We start from the raw sequence: 16,881 nt of genomic DNA, 5'->3' as shown, positions 1-16,881 counted from the left end.
ACTAGCTGGAGCAACAAAGTCACAAATTAGAAGTTGGGGCGCTGGATTGCTGGCGCTGTGGAGTGATATTACCTGGCGGCTTTGCCTCTGGACGCAATGCGCTCCCTTGCTGGAGTTCCCCCGGACCGCCGCTCATTCTTTTTAGATCGAGCTGCTCTTACACCTCCTGGTAGTCTGCAACTCGAAGTGTTTCCATTTAACTACATGACAACATAGGTAAAACAGTCAACACGGCACATATGAACTGGAGGATTTTTAAAATTGCTACTGTACCTCTGGGTAGTCGTCCTACAAGATGCTGTACTGCTGCGTGAAGTGCATCCATCCCATAAGTTGTGGGAAAATCCTCCGTTTAACACGAACGCGAGCAATCCGTCTGTGCTGTCGAAGCACACCGTACACAGAGCAAGCTTACACTCAATGCGCTGAGCGACAGTCTCAAAGGCAATTCCTATTTCACATTTAAAACCAATTTCAATACCAGTTAGTAGTTCAATCCATGCTCAGCCCCCCCCCCCTTGTTGTACGTACAGATTTGACTGCTGCTCTTTAGCACTGGCGATGGCCCCTGCTGCTCTGCTTCGCCGCGCCGCCCTTCAGGCCATCACTTCCTCCGGCGCCGGCGCGGTCGAGGCCCGTGTGGTGCCCCGCCCAGTGCGCTGGTGCCGCTGCGTTCTGTCAAATGGATTTTGTTTAAATGTGTGTTGTGCAAATGTTTTTTTTTTGTGTTCTGAGTACGTGGATATGTGCTGTTATCCGGAAGTCCAAACTTCAGATAGTTGACATATCAGAGTGACGGGCGAGGGACGAGGTGGAGACCGCGTCTCCCTAAAACTTCCGGCAATGACTAGTGTCAAGCAAAACTCCTTTGCCGACACAGTAATTTGAGGTCAGTTGCGCAATTAAGTGCGTCGAGCAAGTGACGGCTACAGGGTACGGAGAGGCACAACTGGGCCAAGTGGCGGCCGGTGGTGACCCCCAGGCGGGCGGCCAGCACCTGGTAGAGCCCTCCCAAGGACGGGTAGAGTAAAACCACGTACAGCAGTTGGTAGCGCGTGTAGGCGCCGCACTGCAGGTCCGACTCGAGGTTCCTCGGGTCCAGAAGGGCCATGCTCATGAGCCACCCAGTGCGCATGTAGGACCAGAACACGGACCAGCTGAAGTGCCGCCGTCGTAGGGACGTGGTGGAGGCATCTGGAGCAGGTGGGGGGAGTGAGCAACGCCGAGTTGTGGGAGGTTAGCATGACGCACATCCGGGTGTGAGGTTGCCACCGAACAGCTCAACGTTGTGCCAACCGCTTAGTGCTGGTGCCCTGGGGCCACTAAAACGCGAAGCTAAGAAATAGTGGTAAAGCTACTGGAGGCACCGCAATTCATGCCACTATTGCTGCGTGGAACGCCATATCGCAACCGTTCCGACATCCCTACACTTTCCGACAGTTGGGATGGTGGTAGATAGACAGGGCGAAATCGGAAATAGTAGAGCATTTCGGAATTTAAAGGATACATTCGGTAAATTAGGTCTATGGGCCGCCTTTGGAGGTTCCAGTCAGCTTTCATACATGGTTCACAGGCGCGAGAAAATCGCCCCTAGAGGCCTGTGGGCCGAGAAAAACATTTTTTTGTGTGTATACTAGCATTTTGGCTCCGGAGCAATGTGCGCCGGAGCTGGCAAATTCATTAATGAGGCCCGCTCGCGGGAAGAGGGGCCACAATGAAAAGCAGTCTTGTACCATATATCACATACATGACCTCCCATTGGTTCATTTATTAACCAATCAGCAACATAGGCGCAACCTGGTGAATTGATTGGCACATTCAACATCCAATAAGAAATCGCCACCTGTCCCACATATTGGCTGCCGACACACGAGCGCTGAGGCCGTCCTCAGTCTTCTTTTTCTACAGCTACTTGCCACGCCCGGGGTCCCCACAGTCCCCGCAGCCCCTACAGCCCCCACAGTCTCCGCAGCACCTGCAGCCCCCACGGTCTCCGCAGCCCATACAGCCCCCATAGTCTCCGCAGCCCCCACAGCCCCTACAGCCCCCACAGTCTCCGCAGCACCTGCAGCCCCCGAAACCCCGCAGCCCTGCAGCCCCCACAGTCACCCGCAGCCCCGTAGTGTATATTAAATGTAAGATTAGCGACTTATTTTTATACGCCCGAACTACGTGTAATGATTTAATAAAAAGCATAAATCTGACGAGGTTACCTGGCGATGCTATTGATCGGTTTGTGCCAGTTGCTCTAGGATTTTCTTTCGCTCCATCTTCGTGTTGAAGTGAGCCGACCTAGGCACAGTGCGTATCTTCTCAATATCACTTAAGAGAAGCGTATTTCCAATTAGAAAAGCCTCCACCGTGAGCTTGATGAAGTAGAGCACAAATACGCCACAATCGTCGATGTTTATCTGCATCGGTCTGTGCGGATACCACGCACGACGAATGCCGGTGAAACTTTGCTTGGAAACCTCGTCCTTAGCTCAGCGTCGAAGTATCCACCCACAATTTGCTGGATTGTTTCTGTAGTGGGCCTACTTTGGCTCACTACTTTTGCTTACACGTCGCGCTACGTGTACGAGGAAGCGTAGGAGTTTATTAATAATTTGAATTAATTATACTTGAGTCCACAAGTATAATATAAATCAAATCAAACACCAAGTAGCTAGTTGAAGGTAAAATGAGAACTGTATTGTTTGTAAATTGATCTTCCTCCTAAATTTGCTAAAACTGTTTATCATCTATGAAAGGGGTTGACAGCGGCTGGCTGTCAGAGCCCCGCCAATATACACGTCTCTAATTGGTAGAAAGATGCTGCTTTCTACCAATAGGATCTTTGGGTAGGTGTGGACCACTCATTGTGGTGGTCCACTTCAATGTATCCATTGGTGTGCCTTACACCAATGTGAGGAAGTATCTAAAACTTTTAACATATATCTTATCTGTTAAAATCACAAGTGACAGTTGTCACGTACAAGTGACAGGTGTCATACACAAGTGACAGTTGACACTTGTGACCGTTGTCATGAACAAGTGACAGTTGTCACTTGTGTGTGTAACCCCGTTACACCATCCCTCCGTTAAGCTTAGACGTGTCGGTCTCGACACGTCAATTAATATTGACCGCTTGTCAATTGTTTGTGCTGGGGATTTCCGTGCTCATCGCGGATGAGCACGATCAAGCTGAAGACCACCATTGCAACAGAGTGTAAACTCTCTGTTGTTGAGTACCATGCGCGGTAGCGCGAGGTACGCCGCTACCAAGGGGACAGACAACACAGTGTCTGTGTACGATTCTTCTATGTCGACCGCGTCTGTGCGTCGACACCTCTAAGCGAATTAATGTTGCTTACCGTGATCAGGTAAGCAAGCACCAAAGCACTTCGAGTCCTTCTCGAAGCGAGACAAGTATTAGCAACTCCACGCTGTTGCGGTGGAGGCTGGTGTCCGTGCGCCGTGCACACTGTCCGTCCAGGTGGCGGTGCGTACTCGCAACCGCGACCACAACAGGTATACTATATGTATACCTGAAAGCTTCAATGATCTCCGTGCTAATTATCTAGCACGCGAGACGTCAGGCGTTGTAGATTACTACAGCGCTCGCACTACCTTCTTGCTGGTAGTGCGTGTTGGGCTTCGTATTCCTTCACCATGTCCGGAACGTCTTCCATCAAGACGTTCCGTGGTTCCCATGTGTCGTGCTGGGGAGGGAAACCTCTCCAGCGAATGCGAAAACAATCCGGACCTCGTGTTGTTTTCCTATGATCAACAATTCGCTGGACGATCCAGCGAATTTCTCCGCGTGCCTCTCGCAGCGGTGGCGGAGGTGGTGGAAACACACCCCGATGGTCAACGCTATGTTGACCTTCATCTAGTGTCGCTCCACGACCAAGTGACGGTCGTGGAGTACCTTCAGAGCGCGGTGGTTGCCGCTCTGTTCCTTCGTGTCCCGGCTGTGGCAGTCTCCCAGACCGCCTTGAACGCGCCGGTCGGGCTGTAGGCCCGACTGTATGAACTGGTCCAGCGCGACAACGCGCTGGAGAGGAGGGGTTCCCCTGCCGAGTCTGTCTCTTCGGGTCAGACGAGCCACTTGGCTCGTGCTGGAGGTATGGCTTTAACCGCCCGACATAAAATGTCGGGTGGAGCCGCATGCTTGACGGTATGTCTAGCGTGTATGCGTTACCGTGGCGTGCCATCACCGTGAATGGCCCGAAGAAGCGCGGAGCAAGCTTACTTGCTCCGAAATCGGAAACGGCATGTTTGGGCAGGTTTTGAGTAGATAACAAAACCAATGAATCCACGTTGAATTCTTTTGTGTTGCCCCTGCCAATATTATCGTCGTTCAGCTTCTGTTTATCCACAGAAGCTGCAATCGTGTCCTGGACAAACCGAATTACGGCTTGTCTTTTATTGATGAAGTCAATCGCATCCGAGCTGAACTCGTTCAGCTCGCTCTCCGCTAGAGGCCCGGCCTCTGCGTGGTTCTTCGCGGTGTCTGCGCCCTGCGCAGACCCGTGGTCCTTGTTCTTTGTGGAGTCTGTGTTCTGCACAGACTCGTTTTCCTTGTTCTGGGGGTCAGCGCCCTGCGCTGACCCTTGGTTCTTTCTGCCAAGGTCTGCGCGGGGCGCAGACCCGGTTATCTTGTTCCTTGTTGTACTGTGCAAGCGTCAGCGGCTTTTTGCTACTGCTGTGTTGCAGTCGTAGATCCTCCCCCACTTAAAGTGGGAGCCATCACTCCGAGTAAACTCGGTAGACGTGGATGCCGCATGGCATTCACGTAGAATGGTGTATGCCCGGTCGAGGCATGCACTGAGTTATTGCTGGCAAACTCTGCCATCGATAAGCACTCGCTCCAGTATTGGAACGAGTGAGCGTAGCTCTTCAACATATCGACGAGCACGCGATTCACGCGCTCGGTTTGACCGTCCGTCTGCGGATGATCCACAGTCGACATTGAAAGCTGGCTCCCAAGAAGTGTAAACACTTCTTGCCATAGGTGCGCTGCGAAGCGCGGGTCTCTGTCCGACACAATGTCGGACGGCATGCCATGGTGTTTGAACACCATGCCGACGAACAGACGGGCCGTCTGCTTCGCAGTCACCTCTGCTGGCACCGCAGCAAGATGTACCATCTTGCTGAAACGGTCTACAAAGACCACAACACCGGTGTTCCCTCCGATATCCGGGGGAAGACCAAAGATGAAGCCCAAAGACATGGACTTCCAACACTCCGACGGAGTCGGTAGTGATTGTAACGGAGCCTGCGCGAATGGCGCAGGCTTTACGCGTTGACATACCTCGCAAGCACGGATGTACTTGCGCACCCACATGTACTGGTGGTGCCAGTAGAAGTCACGCGTGAGAATGGCATTGACGTCGGCAACATCTGCGTAGTCCGGCCGACGTGATAACGCGTCGGCCACCACATTCAATCTTCCGGGTTTGTATTCGACCCGAAAGTTATACTCTGCAAAGAATGAGAGCCATCTCGCCATTCTTTGTGATATGTGTGGTGACTTCACTGCAGTGCGCAGTGAAGCATGGTCGGTGTAGACCACGAATGGTCTACTTCCAAGTAGATACACTCGGAACTTTGCGAGTGCGTATTTCATGGCAAGGAGTTCTTGTCACGCACCGGATAATTACGCTCAGCTGGCTTCATCTGACGCGATTGGTAGTAGCCGACACGATCACGACCCTCGTGATCATGCTGCATCAACGCACATCCGATCGCGAAATCGGATGCGTCACACACTACGTGGAATGGGCGATCTTGGTCAGCCACTGCCAAGATCGGCGCCTCAGTCAAGCCCCGCTTGACTGTATCGAATGCCTTTTGGCAATCGGGTGTCCAATTCCACACAGCTTCTTAAGAAGTTGTGACAGCGGGCGGATCTTGCCCGCGTAATCCTCCACGTACTTGCACAAGTACGTGGCCAAGCCAAGGAACTGCCTCAGTTCCTTGACACTTGAAGGCGTTGGCCATTCATTGATCACTCTGACCTTTTCCGGGTCAGGGCGAACGCTATTTTCCCCTACGAGACACCCGAGGACGGGTATCGCGCTCGCCCCGAAGATACATTTCTTCAGGTTCGCGTAGAGCTTATGCTTTCGCATAAGCTCAAGTAGTTTCCGAAAATGCACCCTGTGCATCTCTACGTCGGTCTTCCCGTCCATAGCTCGGCTGTGGATGAACACATCATCGAAGTAGCTCGGTGCGAAGTCGCGCACTGAGCGCAACAAGTGCGTCACGCACTTGTTGAAGGTTGCAGGGGCGTTCTTGAGCTCCTGAGGCATTACTAGCCACTCCCAGAGCATGCCACTTGGCGTGCTCACCGCCGTGAGAGAGATGTCGCTCTCACGCATTAGGATATGATAGAATCCATCTCGCAAGTCGAGAGCACTGTAAACGGTACTCCCGGCCATCGAATCGATGATAACATCTTTTCGCGGTATCGGCGTCTGCGCCGGTACCGTCGCATCGTTCAGCTTGTTGTAGGCATGAACGATGCGCCATCCGCCCTGTGGCTTTTTGACACAGAACGTCGGAGCACTGTGCGGGGACTTTGATTCCCGCACTTGTCCGGCTTTGCGACGACTTTCAAAGAAGTCGTCGATTGCTTTTACTTGCTCTCGCGGCAGTGGCCACTGCCGCGTAACACAATACTTCGTGCCCGGCACGAGATCAATCTCGTGCTGAATGCCCTTATCCTGCGGAAGCTCCGCAGGAATCTCTTCCGGGAGTACGTCTTTGTACTCCCTTAACAATTCGTAATAGGGCCTCGGCTTCAGCGAGTCCCAACCTTGTTCCTCGAAGCGCTCTCGCTTCGTCTTCGCACTGAGAGTGTCTTCACTCTCAGTGGTACTTCCCATGAAGAGCTGCCTCAGCTCTTCGCTCTCGCTCTTCGTTCTTTCGCTGTCCGAAAGAACGCAGACCTGCTCGATGCGTCCATCGTGCAAGTCGCGCGTGAAGCGCTTCCAGCTCATGAGACTGGAAGCAAAGTCAACTCCGACGCCGTCGTCGGAGGATTAGCGAGTTCCATTTCGCGATATTGGAATCCAGTATCGGTTCGCGTCAAGACGCTTAGCGTCTCGACGTCCGGCGTCACCGCCCCAGTCTGCCCAGCAGACTGTTCTTGTTGCGTCTCGGTCCCGGACCGAGACTTGCGCAGCGTTCTCCGCATGAGCCGTCTTCCTGTTATGATGAAGCCCGGCTCCGCACAGTTGTTCTTCTGGTCCAGGCCCGGCCGTGGACAGTTGTTCGCCGGCGGACCCTGTCCGTGGGCGCGCGGTATCAAGCCCGGCTTGACCGCATTTTCCTTCGTGCAGCCCGGCTGCACGGTAGTGTGTCCCTTCGCCGGCAGACCCTGTCTGCGGGCGCGCGATATCAAGCCCGGCTTGATCGCATGGCGCTTCGTCGTGCAGCCCGGCTGCACGACAGCATGAAAATTGCGTCAGTGCGGTACGTTTGCAACCGTCCGCACTGTTTGCAGCGTCAACTCCCGGAGTTGATACGCCTTCGTCACCTCAACGCCATTCATTGGCGGAGCCCCTCATGACCGAGGGTGCATCGGCTCCCGGAGCCGACGCGTCGTTGTCGACCTGACCTCTTCGGGTCAGGGACTGTCCCTTACACGCTTGAACGTGGGTATTGGTTCCCAGAACCAGTACATCTTTTCTTCTGACGTCGGCAGCATTGCCGACGTTGATCTCACTTGTGCGCGCCCTCGCGCACTTCTTGGGCACTCCGGGACAGCAGCATTAAGCGCTGTCTCGACTGACGAGCCGCGCGCACCTGTTGGTGCGTGCGCTGCGGTAACAGGGCCATCGCTCTCTGTTCCACTGTCGCGGCCGGAACGCACGAGCGTGCGCTTCTTCCAGTCTATTACTGGATCATGCCGTGCAAGCCCCGGCATGCCCATAACAACGTCGAACTTATCGTCCAGGTCCAGGACGATAAAGTGTTCGACAAACACCCGTTGTTTGTACGAGAAGCGCACGTTCACGACGCGCTTCTCGGTCTTCACGATGGCACCTGTTGCCAATCGAACTTCCAGAAGACTTCGAGGTACCTTTACCTCCTCGAAGTCAAGACTCGGTAAACTCCGCAGTCGAACAAAGTTGTTCGACGCGCCCGAATCTACCAGAGCGCGAAGAGAGTCGCTCGCTCTCTTCGACGTTACCTTCAAGATGACCAGGTTCGGCCTGTCATCTTGCTTCTTGCAGTGTCTCACTGGGGGCTGCAGTCCTCAGTGTCGCGTGCCCAATGTCGGCACGCGTGACTGCATTACCAGTAGGGCGCCCCGCGCCTACTGAATGTTCGCGTTTTTTGTTGGTCCGCGGCGATGCCTAGCATCGCCACGACGGCCACCTCCAGGGGGCATGGGAGCTGTGCACTCCCGTGTAAAGTGACCGATCCTTCCGCAACGGAAGCATCGCACGTTGCCTCCCTGCTGCTGGTAACCAGCAGTTGTTGCGTTCGAGAGGTCCATTGGTTCTGGACCTCCCGTCCTCGCTACCGGGCGCGGTTGTGGCCTCGGTACATTTACGTGGAGTTTAGCTTGCAGCAGGCTAAACTCTTCTTGGATGGCAGTTACACGTACAAGTGACAACTGTCACTTGTGATTTTAACAGATAAGATATCTGTTAAAAGTTTTAGATACTTCCTCACATTGGTGTAAGGCACACCAATGGATACATTGAAGTGGACCACCACAATGAGTGGTCCACACCTACCCAAAGATCCTATTGGTAGAAAGCAGCATCTTTCTACCAATTAGAGATGTGTATATTGGCGGAGCTCTGACAGCCAGCCGCTGTCAACCCCTTTCACAGATGATAAACAGTTTTAGCAGATTTAAGAGGAAAATCAATTTACAAACAATACAGTTCTCATTTTACCTAATCTAAGTCACTTGGAGTCTTTATTTGATTTAAATTATATTTGTGTATTCAAATATAATTAAGTAATTACTAAGTACTTACGCATCCTCATACACGTAGCGCAACGTGTAACCTAAAGTAGTGAGTCAAGTTAGACCTACTACAATTTTGGTGACCACCGCTGGTCAAACCGGTGTTTCGTCGCATTTATGTGAAGTACCTTCATCCGAACCGCCGATAGAATGTGGACAGCGTAGGAGGATAATTCCAGCCGTCGCCATAGCGATCTCGTCTTCCGCGAGGGAGTGCTGTTCTTCGTCATGGCGCTGCTGTCGGCTTACCAACTTTCGGCGCGCATCATAATCCGCCCGTCGCTTGATGTACTGCGTGACGTTTCCAAAGACTAGCAGCCCGTCCTCGTCGTACACCATATAGTCGTCGAAGCCGATACAGTCTGCATACGACACGGACAGGTCTCTCTTATGCACGGCTCTCTACGATCGCTAGGGCCTCACATTGTTGTTACAAAGTTGAGTCAACAGCATACACGAACATACGATAGTTACAAAGGAAGCACTAGGCACGAGCACGCCTGAGTGGCTCTAGCAGAGGCCAACCATCTAATACACATCTGCATTTGCATTCAAGTGCTCGAGTCGATAACAGCCAGGCCGCCGCCGACCCAAGCTCAAGGTCAGGCTCTCAAGACAATACAAAGTATACTTTAGCTGTGTTTTCGGGCACGTTGGAACTCAGCCCGCCAAAGCGGAGCCGTGCCAACACGGACGGCGATGCTGGCAGCAATGGGGTGAGGCCCAAGGGGGTTACGCTACAAGAGCCGCCTCTCATCACAAGCTTTGCGCACGAAGACCTGGTGAAGTGGAAGCGCAAGCGAGTGCTGTATGAAAACGCTGTGGAGAATCGCTGCGCGGAAACCGAAGAGGCTATTGCCGCCGTGCGAAGGTCTGTGCAGAAAAGCACAAACAACATGCTGCTGAAGTCGTTCTCGGAGTATGAGTTACGGATTCCTGTGGAGAACGTCACCGAGGAGACGTTGCTTGCAGCCATTGGCCACATCACCGGCAGCGAAATGAGCGCTGCTATGCCAGACGTGACGAGGGTCGTGGTACAGTGCCAGCTCCCCTAATGGTGTACCTACCTCACAGCTACACAATTGTCGCCTTGTATAGGTGTTGCTTCAGATCACAGCTTTGGTCAACTTTCTCGTAATACTGGGTCCAAATTCGCAGTGGACGCTTTGGTATGATGTACACGCAGTCTCGAGCAGTTCTGCTAGCTCAGCTGGTTACGCACACTAGCGAGCATAGTGGGCGTCGGACAAGTGTGTTTGCTTTCATCGGGGATCGCCAACGTGGAACTACTACAAAATGAGGTGGAGTCCGAAATAGCACTATACTGCTACTAGTGCAGTGTAATTTCTCCAAGGTACTTGTAGTGAAACTATTCTCTGGATTTTATCCAGAGTCCTTCGGCGGATGCCACTCAGATGCCATTATTCTCCAATCGAAATACCTGCTGAATATGATTCGTTTGGTTCGGTTCAACAGGCGCTTGACGGGACTGTGATGTTGAATTATCTGTGCTCTAATCAAATTATGCTCGTATGTTGACCCGTCCAGTTTTTATTAAGTTAAAAACTATTATTTCAAATAACTTGTACTCGAGTATAATACCTGTGACAAGTAATTTATCTGTTCACTCGAGCGACATCCGCAGATTTTTTCCGCGTTCAGGTAACATGCAGTTCTCTTGGGTCGCCTCCGTTTATTAAGAGGGGACACCCGAAGAATTGGGGGGGGGGGGCAGTCCCAACGGATTAATTGCGTGATCGTAACTGTGTGACGCGGAACCTGGATCAACCTTCGTGCCACACTATCCAGGCTAGTGTTGAAGGTACCCTCTTCAGGAGGAGATAACGTATAGCGTCCAGACAGCGAGGTGTGGCACGCATGATATTCGTCGGCGGCCATGGCGTTCTGAACCAAGTAGTGGATGAACTGCTTAAGAGCGCAGTGCCGTCTCAGAAGGTTATCCTGCCCGTGTCCAAGGCGGCCCTGCTGCAGGGAAAAAAATCCTGCTCAACCCGAAAAAGTTATGTTTTTCCTGACTACTTGTTGTTGTTAGTAAATTAATGATGTTAAGTAAATAAAATATTAAGAGACGAAAGAATAGTGGGTCAAAACCGTGGACATTGGACATGGAGGTAACCTTCTTATGGAGACACGCCTGAACTAGGTCGTCTGCGACTTGGAAGCGCACGATAGCGCGGCAACTACACTGGGGCACTTCGCGTTTACTGCATCCTCCAGCGCTTCGAACACCCAAGCAGCGTTCAGTTGAAAAGCGTGGCGGATTCGAAGATCTACGTGAAGCGAGCTGAAGTTCCATAAATATCTGGAGCTGGTGTCTCGACAGGAGCTCCTCCAAATCCTTCTCTTGGGATCTTGCAACTCGCTTGAGAACCCGCAAACATACATTGAGGTAGACTCAATCCACCAGCGTCTTGTGCAATCGATTCCGTTCGAGACCTGCCCCCCCCATACACACTTCTCTGGTTCGAGCGTGCGCTGTCGTTCTAGCTGTGCGAACTGCGTCGTCGATCCAGCCGCCTTTGCCACGGACTTCATGGACTTCCTCGCGAAGTCGTCTTCGAGGAGGGGCGTGGCGCCTCGTAGGTATCAGTAACTACTTAACAGACTGGAACCCTGCCAAGTACGAGATTCCACCTGTCGCGTATAACAGCCGACTCTGCAGCAATCAGAATAATGAAAGAGAAGTTTTGTTTTCAATGGAGTCAGAATGCCACCTCTGGGTGGGTTTTCACATAGATTATATTTTCTTATTAATACATATAAATTAATCTTCTCCATGAGCGCAACCCACTACTTGACGAGAAATGCAGCAAGTTGGCCTCAACGACAAGAAATGTCGTTCTCCTTGATCGAAATGTTATTTTGATGACGTGCCCATGCGCATGGGGATGAATAAAGTGATGGGTTTACAGAATTCATCACAATGCTTATGACTCGAGATCGACCATGTCACGGCAAGCTGCACTTCACAACACAGGTGTTCCCAGCCAAATCGCAGACGACCTAGTTATATATCTATCGCCGACTCAGAAATGGCTGATAAAGTACATCCGTTTGACTCGCGAAAGAGCACCAACAATGATGACGAGCTCAACGATATCAATAAACACACGCGTATCTTTCTCACTCTTCCTTGCATCCTATGTTATCATGCAAGCACAGCTGTGGTTGCCAGTAGCGGTAGTTTTTTCTTACCGTAATTTACCAACAAGAACGATCCTGGAACGTTCTACACCAACATACACTTTTCCTTAGATTCAAGCCCTATCAACCCTCTGGTGCGAAGGAGGCCTCCTGAAGTTAGTGAATGTATGATGAAACAAATAGTATCAGCTCCCATGCCTGAGCAAATGTCATGCTTATGTGGGTCATCTATGGAGAGATACAGCTTCGCATAGCACTGTAATAAGGAAAAACATTCAAAGTGGGCAAGCACGATGCCATACGCAAAAGATTTAGCATGGTGGGGGCCAGACTATAGTAAGCAATGTATGCTACTTTTTTTTTCTAAAAAAATACCATGAGCTTAGAGCTCATTTAGAGCAGCTAACAACTTGGGCATCTTCTCATTCACAAAATCATTCATATTAAGCCAATCGATGTATCCACAATCGAATGAATAGATCTGTTGGATAGTGTTCCATGTGTGCTTTCCCCACGTCATTAGGAACGACACGTCATCATTAGTGAATTTTCTCTTCATCGCAGCAATCGCAGGGTTCAAATCAATTAGAATCTTTTGATTCAGCACCCAACGATAGTAGCCTGGATCAGAAGCATATACAGCTTCAATAATCTTTCCTTTATGCTTACCAAATGTTAATGAACTCATGACTATTATCCAGTCTATCTATATAGATAGGCATCAGTAAATATTTCAAACAATAATATTTAATTATGGGCATTCATGATCTTAGAAATAGCAAATCAATCATTAGCATAACTATGAATAACTTCACGGATAGAGGAGTCTTACACATACTCGTGTCCCAGATTAGTATCGATACAAAAGTTAAGAAAATCGCTCGTGGGTCAGGTAAGACGCTCCTATTAGTCAAGAATAATGATGATAAAATTATGTTAAAGAAAGGCGATTATATAATCGTTCGATCCTACACACGAGAACTTAGTTAGGGGTATATACTAAAATCTCACCTGTGAGTCTATTAAACGTCATCTTGTTCTCGAATCCAACAAAAAACCAACATGTTGCAGCCTTGTGTCGAGGTGTTCGTCCCCATTACCTGGATACTCTGAGGGACATCCTTCTCGGTCAAACGTGACACATCAGCTACGAAGACACGGTTAGTCTGCTGGCAGGTTTGGTAGTCAATAAGGTCGTTCGATAACTCCTTTGTTTGGTCACCATTGGTCGAGCCGAGCTTAGATAACTCATTAATGAAATCTTGGAAATCATAGTCATAGCTAACATCAAACACTTGCTGACTACCAAGACGTACATTGAAATTACGAATCGACGAACCAGGTTGGACGGTCCCAGGAGCGCTATCGAATCAACTTTGGAATTGCTGAATGATAGAGGCATTGAAGCTGCCTGAAGAGGTCTCAGCGAATGGAAGTAGAGCAACTACCTTAGCGTTTTTCAGGCTTGCCGACAGCTGTAGGTCAAACGCAGTATTTAGCTGAGTAGAAGATACACCAGTGCCAACTCGCTGGTAAAACCACTGCGCGTAGTAGTCCATATATCCGATAGTCTTGTTAGGCTTACTGATGATAGCTTGGGGGTTCTCAAGATCAAGGAACGGAAAATAGAGACGAGGAGTCGTGAATGGGAAGTATGTAGAATCAATAGTAGGCTCGAGGGAGTTTGTAATTGCACCCCACGCAACCGAGATTTGGCCTGCGGTCGTAACATTAAACACACCTGAGTTCGGAGCAGAGCCAGCTGCAGATGCTACCATAATAGGACAGCTCTGACCCGAAACAAGTGTAGTTGATGATAGAGTCATTGACTTAGTCGCACCAAGTGTGATGACAGATGCACCCTGATTCACTCGGAAACGAAGCTTGATCTGGGGGTTAGCCATGAGGTCCAACTCCTTGAAAATCGGGTGAAGATCGACGTGTTTGATCTGAAGGATATAGTTCCACGTTCTTGCAACAGCACCTGCAGCAGTTGAACCAGGAACAAAAGCACCACGTCTAAACCGGTTAGCGATCGTATTAGCAGCACCCGATGCGATAGTAGCCCATCCGTTCGTGTTCTGACCACCAGCTACTGGAAGGTTGCTTAGAAGACGCTTGACGAATCCATCATTTACAGGGTACGAAGCAGCACCGGTGGAAGACGTCCCAAGAGCTGGAGTAATATCCGCAATAGTAGCGCTGTACCCATCACTATAGAGACTACTGGTACCAGATGTGAATTGCAATGAGCCCGAGCTATCAGGGAAAATGAAATCTTCAGCACCATGCATATTTAACGGAAATTCCCGATTAATACCCTCTACCCAAATAGTATCCTCTCAGAGTAACCCGGTAGTAACCCTACAGTAACTCACGTACCCTACCCTGCTCTGATGACCAGTCATCTTGTTACACCTCACTTCACTATAGAACGAAGCCCCAGCCATTCACGAGCGCTGCCTGCACACGTTCGAGTACACTCGCTTCGGCAACCCGCGCATGCCGGCGGTGGCTGTGGTTTGTGAGTGGGTAAGGAAGGCATGGCGCGACACTGACAGCAACACTGTCATTAACTCAGTCTCTGCTGCTGGGTTTGCAGACAGCTACCTGGACTGGCACGTTGCGAAGCACGACGTGTATGGTGAGCAATTCTGTACAAGCTGGGAAGCCGCTGACGAGGACCACGAGGATATGGACGACTTTAATCTGGACGAGCTGCACGACGCTCTTGATGATGCTGCACTGATCGACGAGTAAGCTAAGGTAGCGATGTAACCTTTTGGTAATACAGAGTAACCTTTCGAGATTTTGTGAGGGGTACTATTAAATAGTACCCGGGGTATTATTCCGTAATTTCCGTTATAAGTGCACGGTCCTTCGACAACGGCGACAACATGTAAAAAAAAAAAAAACTAGTTGTATTACCTCATCTGTGTTGAAAGCTCATGCGCTCGTGGCATAGTCGCGTACTCATAGCTAACCTGGATAAGTTGCAGAAATTCTACTTCGAAGATGAGTTTCCTGGCCTCTTAGATTAGGCGTTAAGCGGAGGTATATCCGCTGGTTCGACAGGATCCATTGCAGAGGTCGTAACGGGTACTCGGTTTGTGTCGGCGTCATGTTGGTTCGCCGTCTGGACTACTATCCATCCATCTCCGAAGGACATGATGCATTCATATATCGTACTACCACTGTAACACACTGCGTTATATATTACCACTCCGTTTCAGAATACTTGTCCTCTTTTGCTTAAGTGCTTCGGGATTCGTCAATATTTGCCTAAAACGACTACGATTGGTCTTAATAGAACGCAGGTGCTCGGACGGTTTGAATGGTGGGTAGACCTTCACAGAGCTCTCAACATTGACAGCGTGATGGCCTCAAAGGAGCTTTTGCACCCGAATCGTCCACAGATGTCGCCCAGCCTTCCCCTCGTACCTCAAATCTCAGCTATGAATGTCAAACGAATCAGGAGAGAGCTTACATTGATGGAGCGTCGACAGGCAATAAGCTCTGTCCTCGTGCGTTCAAACGGAGGCAAACCGCGTCGAAAAGCGGTGCATGAAGTGACCAGCATCTTTGGCGTTCACAAGAGGACGATTGCGAGGCTGTGGAAGCGCGCCAAGGCGAATGCAGAGCTTTTTGGGGTGTACGAGGCGCCGTCTTTGAAGCACCGATATGGCAGGAAGCGGCGTGACTTGGCTGCTGCCCTTGAACGCCTCCGGAACGTCAGCCCCCATGAATGAACACCGCTTCACTCGGCGGCAACGGCTTCGGGCGTGCCGACTACGACGCTGTTCCGTCGTCTCAAGGAGGGCAAGTTGCGCTCGTGCACAAGCGTGACCCGCCCACTGCTCACTGCCGACAACATGCAGGCCAGAGTGACGTTCTGCCTCGACCACGTTGCTCACATGGCAAAAGCGAGGTTTCGCCGGGAGGGAAGACTTCCTTTATGCATCCCCTGCTCTGACCATACAGTCTCGGTTATACGAACATTAGTTAGCGTAAACACAACTGGCAATAGTTAAACCAAGTATATTTGGCGACAAGTTGAGGGGTGACAAGTATTCTGAAACGGAGTGGTACTAGATTCGTAATGTATTACAGTTGTCCCCGCTGAATCTGCAACTGCCATCGGCTATCTACCGCGAACACAGAGTGTGCGGGAGTCTGCCAGTGCACAATATTTGCCACAGCTGTTTGGTGAGATGTACTGAATTAGTAAGATCATTGCGGGAAAATGTCTCTCTGCGTGAAACATCGAGTTGCTAGATCACGGTAGAAAATGAAAGGCCCACAATGAACATTTATCTTGCAGGACATGCAGTGTGCACAACAACCAACTCCATTTACCTCAAGTCCTCATGACGAACCAGTCCAAAGTTAACAAGAAGGCATACGTGCGCCTGACGCTGAGTGAGAAGGTCATGGTGTGCGAGATGCGCAGAAGCAGACTGGCAACCGATCTTTCAGCATCCACGCACTTGCTGACTGGGCAGTACATTAGCGTCTATGCGCAACCTGTGCAAATATTGTAACCTCGCAGTTTTTTTTGGTCCCACCTTTGCAGATTCAGCGGGGACACCTGTACAGAGCACGTAATTTGCATTTGTTGCGGTACGTATTATGGGACGACAATTTACGGGACGGCTTCAAGGTGAAGTTTACGGGGCGACCCGTCAACTAACAATTGCATTCAACAAGGAGTGGCCATGGAGTGAGTAGCTGGTCTAGTACAA

At 50.6% G+C, this 16,881-nt stretch overlaps 1 protein-coding gene across 1 annotated transcript; it reads left to right on the top strand.

Moving 5' to 3' along the window:
• Window positions 1–9,627: 9,627 nt before the first annotated feature.
• IUM83_11683 (Proline rich antigen 2) lies at window positions 9,628–14,899 on the top strand (the record flags this gene model as incomplete). Its single annotated transcript, XM_067936257.1, has 3 exons — window positions 9,628–10,008; window positions 14,573–14,663; window positions 14,742–14,899. 3 exons carry the CDS (start codon window positions 9,628–9,630, stop codon window positions 14,897–14,899), a joined length of 630 nt encoding a protein of 209 aa, XP_067798661.1.
• Window positions 14,900–16,881: the final 1,982 nt, after the last annotated feature.

Source organism: Phytophthora cinnamomi (genome assembly GCF_018691715.1).
Source record: "Phytophthora cinnamomi strain GKB4 chromosome Unknown Contig8, whole genome shotgun sequence".
NCBI lineage: Eukaryota > Oomycota > Peronosporomycetes > Peronosporales > Peronosporaceae > Phytophthora > Phytophthora cinnamomi.
Note: the sequence above shows the minus strand (reverse complement) of the source record. Positions and strands in the feature narration are given on the sequence as shown.